Genomic DNA, 15,393 nt, shown 5'->3' on the forward strand with positions numbered 1-15,393 from the left:
ATCACAATTGCTTCCTTCCACTTAGCGGGGAAGGTACAATTGGCCAGGAGACAATTAAAAGTAGCTACTAGGAGAGCGATAAGGGCGGGCGGCAGGCTTTTCAGAGCTCTATTGGGAATAGAGTCTCCGCCTGGGGACTTTCTACTAGCGAGTGATTTGATTAGTGATTTTACTTCGGTGGCCGTCGTTGGTGACAAAGGCTCGGCATCGGTACGAGGGCTTGCGGTAAAGCGTGCGATCTCTTGATTAACTACGTTAATGTGAGTCGAGTCGGTCAAGTCGAGACTGGGGGAACATTGTTCCTCTAAACTGTCCGCTAAGCATTCGGCCTTCTCAAAATCGTCAAAAGCGGGAGGTTGATTAGGGCGAATGAGCGGTGGAGTGGCGGCAATGCCATCAGATTTTAGAGACCTCGCAAGCCGCCAGTAGGCAGTGTGCGAGGGAGAGAGTTCGCTGAGTAAAGAGTCCCACCGCTCGTTGCGTAATTCTTGGATTCGCTCTCTTACCTCTCTCTGTAAGGAACGAAGAATCCTACGGTTTTCGTCTGTCGGTGCTCCGTCGTAGGCGCGCGTCGCCGCGTTCTTATCGCCCACCAGCCTACGCACGTCCGGAGGCAGATCCAGCCGGTGGCCGAGGCCAACGGGGACCCGCCGGGACGCGTATTCAATCTTGGATTGAATGTGGCTGGTGACCGAGGAGACCGCGTCGAGCGCCTCTACGACCGTGTCGATTTTGTCCGGTACAGACTCCAGCTCTGGCGAGTCGACGGGCTGTAAGGCCTCGTGCAACTTTCGCCAGTCTACCTTCGTCATGTACTCTACTGTGGTGCTATCGGGAGGGCCGAGTTCGAACAACACGGGCCTGTGATCAGAGTCGAGCTCGTGCAACGTTTCAACGGAGCGCAACTGTAACGTCACGTTCCGCATCACCGCCACATCGAGCACGTCCTGTCTGTGTCCCGTGATCTTCGGAAAGTGGGTCGGTTCTAAAGGGCCTACAACCGTGACGTTAAGAAGGTCGGTCAGTCGGTCTAGTCGTTTGCCATTGGCATTCTCGTAAGAGCTATTCCAGTTCCAGTGTTTGCAGTTGAGGTCGCCGGCCAGAATGACCGAGTCGCCCAGTGCAAGCAAGGCTCTGAGATCGCTCTCCAAGATTGTCTTTGACGGGGAGAGATAGACCGAGGCGATTATGACGGGTTGATGACCGGTCATAGACACCTTGATCACTGTGGCTTCTAAGTTAACTAGAGGTGGCGTGTCGATGGGCGTGCAGTGCAAGGCCCTTCTGTAGTAAATGAGAGTGCCGCCTAAGGGGCTGTTTACGCGGTCGTTACGCACCAACATGTAGTTGGCGAGTCGCGGATCACGGTTAAAAGGCTTAAGAAATGTCTCTTGCATTACTAGCACATCGACCCGCCGTCTGGTGACAAAGTCCCTAACTAAGTTAGTCTGTTTGAGAAGGCCGTCCGCGTTAAAAGTAACTACGGAGATCGCTCTGGGTTTTATTCTAGCTGTGGTAGCCATTAGGGAGTGTTTTGGAGTTTTGTTACCAGCTCCCAATGAGCTGCTAAAATTTTAAGGGATTCGATGTTGCTCTTGGACTGTTTAAGTTTCCTAACAACTAGTAGATAGGGAGGCGAAGAGGGGAATTTTCTGTAATACTCGAGCGTGGCAGTTTAAGATATGAGAGATACCTTAGACCTAATAGAACAACCTTGTTAACTATTTAGCTCTATATGTAGTGACGCGCGCCTAGGATAGACGATCAGTTTAGTAAAAAAAAATCGATAGTCTGAAATACTCGAGCGCGTCAGATTAAGATATTGGGGGTTGATTTTAGTGTTTTAAGACTAAATTTAACTAATCTGACCATAAGTCCTTGACGCCGCCGAGTTATAGGGTCGCGAACTTGTAAAAAAAAAAACGTTAATCCGGCATTCTCGAGCGCGATTGTTTTTATTTTTATTTTGAAGAATATAATCTAAAACTTGCTAAAAATACAAAATCTGCCGGTTTCCGCATGACCGGAAGTCTGGAGGAGCCATTTCGTCTTCCGGAAAACGCGTTGCAGCATATATGTCGCGAACTTTACTTTTTCCAAAAAATAAACAAAAAAGGTAATTTTATTTTACAAGAAAAGGGCTCTTTTCATTTTTTTCCAAATTTAAACCTTTTTTTACTTGAAGCATCATAAAAACTCAAACTCCCGGTTTTTTGAGTATATCTCGAAAACTGAGGGTGTTAAGAAAAATTGATATGAAATAACGGTGATAAAAAAAAGAAACCCACAAACCTTTTTCGGTCAGATTAAGAGAACCCACCAACATTTTTGTCAGATTAAGAAAATATGCTTTCAGGATACCGAGATAAACCTCCCCTATGAAAATCTGACGCGCTCGAGTATTTCAAAAGGACTTTTTTTTTCTGCATTTTCAAAAATTCATCGTAACTTATCGTCATGCCGTAATCGTCAGTTTTTTTAAGGGGAGCTTCCTTAGGGCCTACTTAACACCCCTTCCGAAAATCTGACGCGCTGGAGTAAATTTTTTTTTGTGCATTTTTGACGAATTTATATGCCTAGCCCCACCACGCAAACCGGCAGATTAGTATACCGTTGTTATCAGAGGCACTTGGGGCATACGTAGTATGAATATCTGACGCGCTCGAGAATGCCCAAGTAACTGTTTTTTTTTACATTTTTGAAAATCCGTATACGCCAAACCCACCGCTAAAATGGTTTTTACCATAGAAGCTTTTCTTTTCGAAATTATTTTCTCTTTCGATTTTGATAAGTCTCGACGACGCCGTTGAATTACGCCATTTAGCTACCTCGCCTCCCTATCTATAGGTTTACCTCATCAAGGTTGAGGTCTTTAATATAATTCATTAAATAAATGAGGTTTGCAAAGGACTCGTCAGGCGAGTCTAATTCAGGTGTGTGCACTTTAGCTGAGGGCTTCGGTGCTGTGTGTATGGCGGGAGCCGCTGGAGGCGGCACCGCCACGCTCGACTGGGCCTGCGTCACTAGTGACGGAGGTTTCGTCCAAGCGTTTGTTTTGGGTGGTGGAGCCGGTATAAAGACCGGCTTTGGCTGTGGGGGTTGAGCCCCGGCGCGGGCGATTCCGCGAGGTTTGTTCGCCTTCTGGCGACCCCCCGCCCTGTGTTTGGGAGCCTTCGGGCAACCCCGGTAGTTCGCGGGGTGACCCGAAGTCTCACATAGTACGCAGGACGGTGGATCCTCATTAGGCAAATCCTTGGACCTCGTGCAATCCTCCGTGCCGTGGTCGCCTAAACATTTGACGCAGCGAGGCCGCGAAAAGCAGTTACGAGCAGAGTGCCCGTAAAGTTGGCAGCGATGGCACTGCCTTATATAACTGTGGGAGTCGGGTGTTTCCACCTTGAGCCCTGAAAGCTTGCAGCAATGCCGCATTTTAAAAATATCTTTCCCCTTCGGGGTACGATCAAGGACCGCGAGGACCATGTCGTATGCTACTTTGGACACTCTATTGTGCATCTGGAAACACTCTTGTACGGGGAAACCTTGGCCTTTCAAGTCATCGAAGACTTGATCGGCAGAGATCTCTTTGGGGATCCCTTTTATGACGGCTCTTAAGGAGCGTTCCTCCGGGAGGGGGAACGAATGCCCGCCTATGTTTTCGGCTCTTAAGTAGGCCGTAAAAACCCTGTGGTCGGTTGACGTTTTCAATTGGACACGGATGTTGTCCTTCGTGGGGCGAGCTTTGAAGGAGATTCCTTCACTATCAAGGTGGGCTGAGATTTTCAGCCAGGCTGATTTATCCCTCACGTATACGGGTGGGGGAGAAGGCGGTTTGCGGGTCGCGGTCGCGGTGTTGCCCGCGGTCGGGTCTGCAGGTGCCTGAGGGGCGGATGCCTGAGGGGCGGGGGGCGCACGGCTAGGCTCGGCGCGCGAGGAATCGCGAACGGTCGCGTTCCTTTTAGCGGGCGGCGCAGAGTCTTTTAATTTGCGCTTCTTTTTATACTTGACGGTTTCGAAACCGTCCGATGAGTCTGAGGACTCCGCCTCCGAAGCTGCTGGCGAATGAGGAGCGCTTTCGCACTCCATACCGGTCGGGGCTTCGAACCCCGCTTCGACTGCCACTGGGGACAGCGGTGGGGACTCAGGAGAGTCCCTCTGCGGTTGCGCAACGGGCGCGGCACGTTTTTGAGCCCCGGCGGTACTGCGTGCTTTATAGTCGCGCAGTATCTCCGGGTTCTCCCTAACTAAGAAAGCCATAAAGGCTTTCACGTCTAAGTCCTCAAACGTATCGGACATCCTAATGCTTTAATCGTCGTCCTAGCGTCCCTCCCCGCTTCCGGGCGGGGGGGGGTTGTGTGCCTACACGTTTGTGCGTGAGTGTGGGTGTGTTGGTGCGTCCCGCTGGTGATAGCGGGGTGAGGTTGTCACTACCTAACGGTCCGCAGGGGTCTTGGAGTGACCCCCTGCGAAAGCGTGACGTGGACCCGTCAAGAGTAGTTTTCGGCCGAGTCCGGGCGCTAGCGAGCAGTTGGAGTACCTGCCCGCCGTGGCAGTGCCTACTAAGAGGACCCCGGACTCACAGTCACCGAAAAGCTCCCGAAGCGGTGAGGCTGTACGCCGTTTATACAAACGTGCGGTATCTGCGCCCCACAGATACTCCCACCGAATGGTGTTAATTTCTCCGAAGCCCGTTTGACACCGTTAGGTGGGCAACGGAGAAACCGCGACTGGCGCGTCGAGAAACAGGAATAGTTGTACGCTGCGAATGCAGCTGTGGTTGCACCACGACTGACCAGGTAGTAAACTACCTGAGCAGGCGGGGTGGGACCGGTCGCTTATCGATCGCTATTGTTCCCAACAAAGGCGCGGGTCACTTCCCGGAATTGGCCTTTCGGCGAATTTCAGGTAGCGGTCCCCCGTCTCTACGGAGAACAATAGACGGCAGGTAGAGCGCTCTCGCTAAGCACAAGTGCTCGGCTCGAGTGCCAAACCCGGAATGCGCGTCGTTGCCATTACATGAAAAATGTGCCGACCCTTATTGAAGATCTTAGTTTTTTGAGAAGGTCCAATAAAAAGTAAGGCTTAAATAAAAAATAAAAAACTAACAATGAAACACAATTTCACAAGAAGCTCTTCTATACATCCATACTAATATTATAAATGCGAAAGTAACTCTGTCTGTCTGTCTGTCTGTTACTCAATCACGCCTAAACTACTGACCCAATTTGCATGAAATTTGGTATGGAGATATTTTAATACCCGAGAAAGGACATAGGCTACCTTTTACTGCGAAATATGTACCACGGGCGAAGCCGGGGCGGACCACTAGTATTACAATATTTGAACGGTAAATAAATTGTCCTTCATCTACCAGATGATACAAACTACCAATAATACTATAATATTATTTATGCACTATCTACCTTTTTACTGATTTATTTTTCCTATATCCCAAGGTTGCCTGGAAGAAATCGCTTTTAAGCGATAAGGCCGCCAAATTGTACATTTATTATATAAGTAATATCGTTTCTGTAAATTTTGTTTTTGTGTGCAATAAATATTCTATTCTATTCTAACTACACAAGGTAATATTTTTCCCCATTTCTAACATGTTTTACAGGTAAAATCAATAGAAATACCGCCGCGTTTTCAAGGAGCAGCGGCTAACTTCCAAGAAGACATTGCGGTACTAATTCTAACAACGAGCATACAATATAAGACGTATGTCCGTCCTGTCTGTCTGAGTTTTGATTATGAGTTCGACAAAACGCAGCTGACGGTTGGAAAGATGGGGAAGGTAAGAAAAATAATTAAATTCATAACCATTTTTTTTTTCATTCAACTACACTTCAATCAGAAACAACAGCTTAAATTTATCCGCTTTTTTATTTATTCAATATTAGCGGTCCGCCTCGGCTTCGCCCGTGGTACATATTTCGCAATAAAAGGTAGCCTATGTTCTTTCTCAGGGTCTAAAAATTGTCTGTGCCAAATTTCATCAAAATCGGTTGAGAGGTTTATGCGGGAAAGCGTAACAGACAGACAGACACAGTTACTTTCGCATTTATAATATAAGTAGGGAAAATTTTTAATGTCTCGGTCTGGGAGGACACAGAAGGCTAATAATCTACTTGTACCTAAAGAAAATCGATCAGTGAAACAGATGTATGCAATATGCATATTGCATTGGCCCCTTACTGGGGACACGGGACTTCATTTCTCGAGTTATTTTCTTATCATCATGTACCGTCTCCCAGATGGCCGGCTGCGGTCAGACAGGTGTGAACAGTCTGGTGTCCTTTTTTAATAATTGTATATTACTGTATAGGTTAAGGAATCGAAAAACCTCACGCTCCCCACTCCGACGGGCTCGGAGGTGTGGCTTGAAGGCATAGCATGCAATAGCTTTACCGCGGCAGTACCCGAGTGCCACACGTCGTTTTTTATTATTAATTACACCTTCGCGAGCTTCGGTGATCCTTAACGAACATACATAAAATAAATTAGCCCAATTGGTCCAACCAGTTATCCGCTTAAGAATAATCATTTTTATTTATAAATAAAAGAAGAAATATATTATTCAATTTATACCGTCTCCCAGGTGGCCGGCTGGGGTCTGACCGGTGAGAATGGTCTGGCTTCTCCCACACTACAAGTTGTGAACTTTCCCTTCGTGGACATTAACACTTGTATAGCCAACTCTCCGCCGGGCTTCAGGGAATATATTAATAGCGACAAATTCTGCGCTGGATATCTTAATGGTAAGAAACATTTAATAATTTAAGTCTATTTCAATTTAATTTAATACTAGAGGTCCGCCCCGGCTTCGCCCGTGGTACATATTTCGCAATAAAAGGTAGCCTATGTCCTTTCTCGGGTATCAAAATATCTCCATACCAAATTTCATGCAAATTGGTTCTGTAGTTTAGGCGTGATTGAGTAACAGACAGACAGACAGACAGAGTTACTTTCGTATTTATAATATTAGTATGGATAAATTGCAAATTGTAATAATTTTTGTTTAATTAGGTGAAAAAAAAAGTAATTTATACTCATCAAAATCCGTGATATCTATCATTATATAAAAACCGTATATTTAGATTGTTTTAATGAGTTTTCTATTTGTGATATGTTATTTGAATGTATTTTCCCTTATAGTACTATTGAAGTGTTTGAGTTAAATTTATATTGGTTATTTTTTATTTTTCATAGTTATTTCTCTGCACGTATGTACTTATTACGTTATTTTTATTTTTCATAGTTATTTCTCAGCATTCTCTTCTTCGTTTATACGTAGGTCGTAAAAAAATGTCCGCTGTATAAATTATTCATTCAAATTAGCACCTTCTTTCATGGTAAAGTTCAGTTCAAAGTTGATTCTGCATCGGTCTCTAGAAAACTCTGCCTTATAAACGTATAAGCAGACTTTCACTACGGACATTTATATTGACTGAGTCTAGTTGTTCATGTTCAAAACACATGATTTTTGAAGTGGTTTCACTTCTCTTTAGGTCTTTAGGTACGTTGAGAGTAAAATTTCAAGGTCACGTCATGGCAATACCGTCACATCGTGGAGTAAGGCGACGATTTTGATATCTTTGATACCAAATATCACTTCTTACACGTAACAAAAATTTTTGAAATAAATTTATTTGTTTTTCAGGTACAACATTATGTAAAGGGGACAGTGGGGGTGGTTTAGCTTTCCCCGATAGAGAAATGGGGGTAGAGAGATATTTCCTAAGAGGAATTGTTTCCACAGCACCAACTGACGACAATCTTTGTAACGCTCACACTTACGTGACTTTCACACAAGTTATTAAACATGAACATTTTATTAAAGCGTTTTTGAGATGAGAAATAAATTATTTTTCTAATATTTTTTTGTTTTATTTATTACCTTACTAGCTTTCCGCCCGCGGCTTCGCCCGCTTTGTCTAAAACCTAATAAATTGTGTACTAAAACCTTCGTTGAGAATCACTATGAATTTAAAAAAAACCGCATCAAAATCCGTTGCCTATAGTTTTAAAGATTTAAGCATACAAAGGGACATAGGGACAGAGAAAGCGACTTTGTTTTATATACTACTAGCTTTCCGCCCGCGGCTTCGCCCGCGTTTTCAGAGAAAACCCCGCATAGTTCCCTTTCCCGTGGGATTTCCGGGATAAAATCTATCCTATCTCTCAAGTTGGATTGAACTGCACATGGTGTGCGAATTTTATTATAATCGGTTAAGTGTTTTAGGAGTCCATTGAGGACAAACATTGTGACACGAGATTTATATATATATTAAGATGTAGTGAAGATAACATACTAGCTTTCTACCCGCGGCATCGTCCAATGTGTAAAAAGAAATCCCGCATAGTTCCATGCATACGCATTGGGAGCGAAAAAGAGACAAGTGAAGTAAAATATGACTAATTAGCGACATTTCGATGTACCACTTTCGCAGTGCTAATAAATTACCTTTCCCTTTTTATTTATAAAATCATTGATTAAATGTACTGTATTTCTTTGACAAACTAGATTTCCGTCACGGCTTCGCCTGCGTTTTCAAAGAGAAACCCGCGTACTCCCTGTCTTATTTTGGATCTTCAGCTAGCTACATACCAAATTTCATTGTAATCAGTTCAGTAGTATTTGTGTGAAAGAGTAACAAACATGAACATCCATCCATCTTCACAAACATTCGCATTTATAATATTATAATGATAGAAGGAAGGATGTGTTACTCTGATAAATAAATTATATAACTGCCAAGTATCATCAAAATTCATTCAGGTATTTACGCGTGAAAGAGTAACCAACTTACATCGATACGTTGTAATTTGTTACAAACTTTCTCGATTAAAATATCAGTATTAGCACAGATTACTTTATTATACTATAAGCACAGAATACATAATAGTAGCTAAACGCTACAGAACGGACACTCTCCGCCTCCCGCCAAAATTAAACACTTACCTCACCCCGCACGATCAGACATAAAATGGTCCATATTTTTCTACAGGGACGATACGCAACGAAGTTTGACAACATTAATCAAATTGACTTAAAGTAATTTTATTATTTTGGATTTGTGATTATCGTTTTTCGTAGAAAATGGTTAGATATTGTGCTGTTTACGGATGTATTTCATCAGAAAAACGCGAATTTTTTTTTACGCTAGTCAAAAATGTGTCAACCATAAAGCGTTAACACACATATTTGCAGTCTCTACAGTGTGACTGTCAAAACGATAATTTTGTATGGAGTGTCCGGGGTGTGCTATAAGTAGGTAGATACTACTAGATATAATAAGTAGGTTTGAAAGACAAAACAGTAAACACCATGATACCTCGAAGTCTGTAAAAATTTATAGAATTAGAAAAAAATCTTAAATTAACTTCAAAATTGATCGTTACACCCAGACATAAGGCGAGATGTGACCTATTTTGTTATTTGAATTGACATACCTTTTCTTTTTACATAAACAAATATATTACAATTTATGTAAGCGAGAATAACAACATTTTTCTTAGAACCGCATTCCGACTGCGTTGAGCTGGCCTATGTTCATATTTTTCAGAGACTTGGAACGATTTTTCGCGGAAATTCATTTTACTATAGTACGCGTTAACGCGTCACGTAAAAAGAACGCTGGATGAAAGTGATTGGGTGTGTTTGCACATGGATCGAGTTTTGCACGAAAGCTATGTGCCGATTATTTTATTTTGAACTAGGCTCGCGAATCGTGGCTTCTCAATTACCTATTTGTTATTCTTATACCACCTCATAACACCAAATAGACCGATAAATCGCCAATGCGCCATCCGTCAGCGTTCTTTTTACTTGACGCGACTTGTACCTAGTTTAAATTCAAATTCAAATTATTTATTGCTTACCAATAGGTACATTTTTACCTTTGATTATATAGGTACTCCCATTTTTACATATTAGTGACCTTATGCAGGTATTGCAATACAATCATAATGTTAGGTATAGTTAAATGACATAATATTATCTCATGACTCATACGTTTAAATTTGACACTAATTAAATTACAAAAATAATAATCTATACATATAATAAAATCGTAGGAAAGTCAAAACTGTACATTGAATATTTTTTTAAAAGAATACATAATCCATGATCTATAATCGATATAGAAGCCAAAAACATAGTTTTTAGAATTTTTGTCTGTTTGTCTGTTTGTCGGTTTGTCTGTTTGTCTGTATATTTGTCCGAGCTAATCTCGAAAAGTACCGCATAGATTGACTTCAAATTTTGCATGAATATTACTAACAGGTCGGGTGAGGCTTTTATATACACATTATCATGCTATCACCTCCGGGGGAGGAGCTGTGAACCTTTATTTTTCTAACGTATTCCGTGTATTACACAGCGTACAATCTAAAGACTCATGTTTAAATGTTGTTTTTGGGTAAGCCACGCTATTATTTAGCTTTACACTATAAAAACTACGTCATTTACGTAATTTTGGCAGAGAAACAGTTTAATGAATCTTAGTAGTATAAAGACAAATTTGAAACAGCGCCATCTATGAGACTTCATTAAAATCAAATCAATTTACATATTTAACGCTTCTTGAAAATTTACACCTAATTAAAAATTAAATAATATGATGTTGGTGGGGTTTTTAATTGTACTTATTTATTTAACTTTTTAACCCATGTCTTCCCAGAGTCCACTTCAGGTGCTTATATTTTATGTGAATATTTACTAAATAAAATTTTAAAAGTGAGGGTAGATGTTTATTATTTGATGTCAAACAAGACACTATTAACAGTTAATTGTGACATTTTAAGAAATCCTTCTTGCGTTCCCACAAAAGGTAAGTTGTACCTAGCTTTTATATTTATTCTTTATAAATTAATTATATAGTTAGACTCATGTTTTTAATTAGAATTGAAGTTACGACAAAATAAGAAAATGATGAAATTTTATTTTTATGTATAACTTTTACAAGACTATATTAAACGCCCAAAGAAGGTCACTTTAGTTCTTGATAGTATTTTATTTGTTAGTAGCTTTTTAATAAAATTAGGTAAAGTAATGTTTTCATTTTTTTATTTACAGATTCAATGTTCATAAAAATTAACGATTTGCATGAGGATGTAGTAGAAATAAGTATCCTGGCGCGTGGTCAATTGTTGATTAAAGTTAATTTCCAACGTATGGTACAATCATTGGAAGAATCTTGGGTAATTTTAGAGGATATGAGGAGAAAAGGGGCAGTCAACCACGTATCAGCGTGCGTGCGTGAGAATCTACCTACGTTTTAGTACCAAAAAAAATGTTATTTTGAAACGTAAATATTGCACTCACAACTACTGTACAAGTATGATTTTCAATCGTGCTTTACTGTCATCTGATTGTTTTATTATCGTTATGGCTATCGCGGTACAGATCGTACTGGGATCAGAGTACATATTATTAATTATCAATTGGTGTGGTAATATACGTACCACACCAAGTAAAATATTTACAATCATACCAAATGGATTAACACGGTATGTACATAAGGCGGTCTTATCGCTTACTAGCGATCTCTTCCAGACTGCCCAAGGTAAGAGATAAAGAATTATACTCATGATCCAGCAATTTTCAACCGAAAAAGAAGTTTTTCTGTAATTGGTAGTTGTTTCATTTATTTATTTTAAATACCTAATTTTACTTTTATATTTGCCCATTTGCATTACATTCAGCTTCCATAAAACTTATAAAAATTTCATGTTTATTCCTGTCTAATATAAATACTCTTTTTTAGATATAAATAACAAAAACAACTTTTTTATTAAAATTTAGTACCTTGGGAAGATATTATCTATGTGTTAATAGAACAATACACAAAGGAAATTATGTTACGATTTTATACAATGAAAATATGTAAAAAAATATTAGCAGGTGTAATTATTAAATTGATCCCGAACCCAAAACTGTAGTTAATTTTTTTTGTCATTTAGTGTTTAATTCATGTCAATTGGTTCATTAATAAAAAAAATTATGATCATTTAAATTATCACGGCGAACATTTGCTAAGGCATTCATGTACAAGGTGTAATCGTTCAGTGTGCACAGGCGATAACAGGAGATAACAAAAAACTTTAAACTGATATCGAAAGTACTTAACCTAATAATGGCCGTAATCATTTTTTTTAAATAAATCGAGAAATATCAAAAAAATATCTTTAAACCCTCTCATACATTAAGTACATAATATGAAATATGAATATCCCATATACATTTAATATGAAAGATTTTAGCTTTCTTTTTCTTTTTTTGGTTGTCTGCTTTAATTACTTCGCAAATTTGAAGTGGTATTTTCCACGCTTTTTACGGACATTTTCACGCATTTTCCGGATATTTTCCTGGCATTTTCCGGGCAATTCCTCACGCATTTTCCGGGGATTTTCCTGGCATTTTCCACGCCTTTTCCGGACCATTTCACGCATTTTCCGGATATTTTCCAGATATTTTCCAGGCATTTCTCAGGCATTTTCCTGTCATTTCCCTGACATTTTCCGGAGATTTTCCAGGCATCTTCCTCGCTTTTTCCGGACATTTTCACGCATTTTCCGGGGATTTTCCAGGCATTTTCCAGACATTTTCCTAACATTTTCCGGGAATTTTCCAGGCATTTTCCACGCCTTTTCCGGACATTTTCATGCATTTTTTGAATATTCTCCGGGCATTTTCTGGGCATCTCTCAGGCATTTTCCGAGGATTTTCCAGGCATTTTCCACGCTTTTTCCGGATATTTTCCAGACATTTCCCTGGCATTTTCCGGAGATTTTTCAGGCATTTTCCACGCTTTTCCCGAACATTTTCACGCATTTTCCGGATATTTTCCGGGTATTTCCCGGACATTTTCACACATTTTCCGGGGGATTTTCCAGATATTTTACAGGCATTTTCCGGATATCCCCGGAAAATGCCCCGGATTTCCGGAAAGTACGTAAGATTTTTAGCTTAGATTAGTAATAAATTCTATTAACAATTCTATGAATTGTTTATGGTAGTACGTGTTTACTAAATAATTGTATGTAAAGTAGTAACTACTATGCAGTCGCTATTCCACGCGGACGAAGTCGCGGGCACAGCTAGTGTACAATTAAAACCACGATTTTGAAATTTTTTCAAATATCCATATCCAATATTATTATTATTTATTATATAATATTATCCATACTTAATATTATAAATGCGAAAGTACCTAACTCTGTCTGTATGTCTGTTACTCATTCACGCCTTAACTACTGAACCAATTTGCATGAAATTTGGTATAGAGATATTTTCATACCCGCGAAAGGACATAGGATAGGTTTCATCCCGGAAATCCCACGGGAACGGGAACTATGCGGATTTTTCTTTGAAAACGCGGGCAAAGCCGCGCGCGGAAAGCTAGTTTCTTTTAAATTGATATTGTTGATATTGTCCAAGTTTAATTATGGTGACGCAATGTATGGTGATCGAATCCTGGGACGCTCAAAAAAAGCAATACAAAGGGTTCAAAATGCATGCGCTCGTTTTTGCTGGGATGTACCTCCCCGATCCCATATAACACCTTACCTGAATAATGCGAGGATTTTAAACATGGAGAACCGTCGAAGATTACATTTTGCCGTTTTGCTGTTTGCAGTTATACGGTCAAATGTACCCGCTTACCTCTATGAAAAATTATCATGGTTGGGGAATTCTAACACTGTGTACAGAACCAGGGCGTCACTGACCAGCTTAGCTATGCCTCGACACCATACCATGGCTTTCCGGGGTGCTTTTCGATACCGAGCAACGAAATGTTGGAATGATTTACCTCCACCATTGCGGAATAAATGCAGTGTACTAAGCTTCCGTAATGAGTTTAAGAAATCCATTTTACATCGGCAAATCAATCAACATTAGTTGCTTGGTTCGTTAGCGTATGGTTAATAATTTTTCTAATTTTATACTGACTGCTATTTTCTGTTATTCATAAATATTTATTTTATTTTTATATATTTAAATTGTTTATTAATAAATTATATTATTATTATTTCTTTTGAGTTATGAATTTTGTTTTATTTTGATATTTATGTAGTGTATATACGTGTATCTATTTTAATTTAATCATATTTTTCATTTTCTGCCACTATAGGCGTCATTTGGGAACATGGGAACCACTGAAAATCAGTGCTGCAGCTCTTAAGCTGCAGAATTCCTGAGTGGTGTCCCTGTTCAGCACACAGAATCACACCTAATTAATGTTAATGTTTTATATTTCACTGTGTTTTTCTATTTAATTTTCTGTTTTTTTTATTTTTATTTTTAAGTCTTTCATGTGTGTTGAATTAAATGTCTTTTCTTTCTTCTTTCTTCTTCTTTCTAAATATCTAAAATCAATCACAAACAAATGCACAAAATTCAACTGCATTTAAAACATTTGTTAAACAGTTAAACTATTTTATTCATAACTAGCTTCCGCCCGCGACTCCGTCCGCGCGGAACAATTAAGAAAAATTAAGATTTATTTTTTTGATTTGATTAAGATCGAACCGTTAGTTTTCACGTGATGCCTTCACATACAGACAGACAGACAAAATTTTTTTTAATCACATATATTTTGGGCTTGGTATCGATCCAGTAACACCCCCTGCTATTTATTTTTTCAATATTTTCAATGTACAGAATTGACCCTTCTACAGATTTATTATATATGTATAGATGAGAACATTCATCTTGGCGCAACACTCAACCCACGACGACGCGACGCTTCAAGTTATAAATAAAAATCGTATCACTAAGGATTGTTTTGGTCGATTGCATCAACATTAAAAGATCTTCATTCAAACCGGCGTTTTGAATGCTTGTTTTAATGAGGAATTTCTGGGTTCTTTTTGTCTAGTTAGGATTAAAATACATGTTTACACATTTTTTCCAACTATTTTAACTACAATTAAAATGTCTCCTTTTCTGTACTAGCTTACCGCCCGCGGCTTCTCCCGCTTTGTCTAAAACCTAATAAATTGTATACTAAAACCGTCCTCTTGAATCACTCTATCTATTAAAAAAAATCGTATCAAAATCCGTTGCGTAGTTTTAAAGATTTAAGGGACATACAAAGGGAGATAAGGACAAAGAAAGCGACTTTGTTTTATACTATGTAGTGATAAAAGTCATACACCTAAGATAATTAATATAGATTATGGGTTATATTTTTTTTTGTTTCGTATGAACCCGGCCGATGCGAAGGCAAGTCTATATAACATTATTATTCAGCTGTTACTGGTCCGATTTGAAAAATACTTTCGGTGTTAGATAGCCCATTTATCGAGGAAGGTTATTACTTATTACTACATAGTATAAAACAAAGTCGCTTTTTCTGTCCCTATGTCCCAGGTCCCTATGTCCATATG

General features: G+C 39.7%; 1 protein-coding gene across 1 annotated transcript in view; it reads left to right on the plus strand.

Annotated features, from left to right (window-relative positions):
- The window catches only part of LOC123702119 (modular serine protease-like), a 29,758-nt gene extending 21,882 nt beyond the window's left edge, over positions 1 to 7,876 (plus strand). The window contains exons 13-15 of the mRNA XM_045649766.1: positions 5,618 to 5,794; positions 6,599 to 6,758; positions 7,661 to 7,876. Coding sequence (XP_045505722.1) covers positions 5,618 to 5,794; positions 6,599 to 6,758; positions 7,661 to 7,854 — 531 coding nt within the window. The 3' untranslated portion in view covers positions 7,855 to 7,876. The remainder of the gene's footprint in view (positions 1 to 5,617; positions 5,795 to 6,598; positions 6,759 to 7,660) is intronic.
- The last annotated feature ends 7,517 nt before the right edge of the window (positions 7,877 to 15,393 follow it).

The sequence above is a fragment of the Colias croceus genome, chromosome 23 (assembly GCF_905220415.1).
Source record: "Colias croceus chromosome 23, ilColCroc2.1".
In the NCBI taxonomy this organism is placed as follows: Eukaryota; Metazoa; Arthropoda; class Insecta; order Lepidoptera; family Pieridae; genus Colias; species Colias croceus.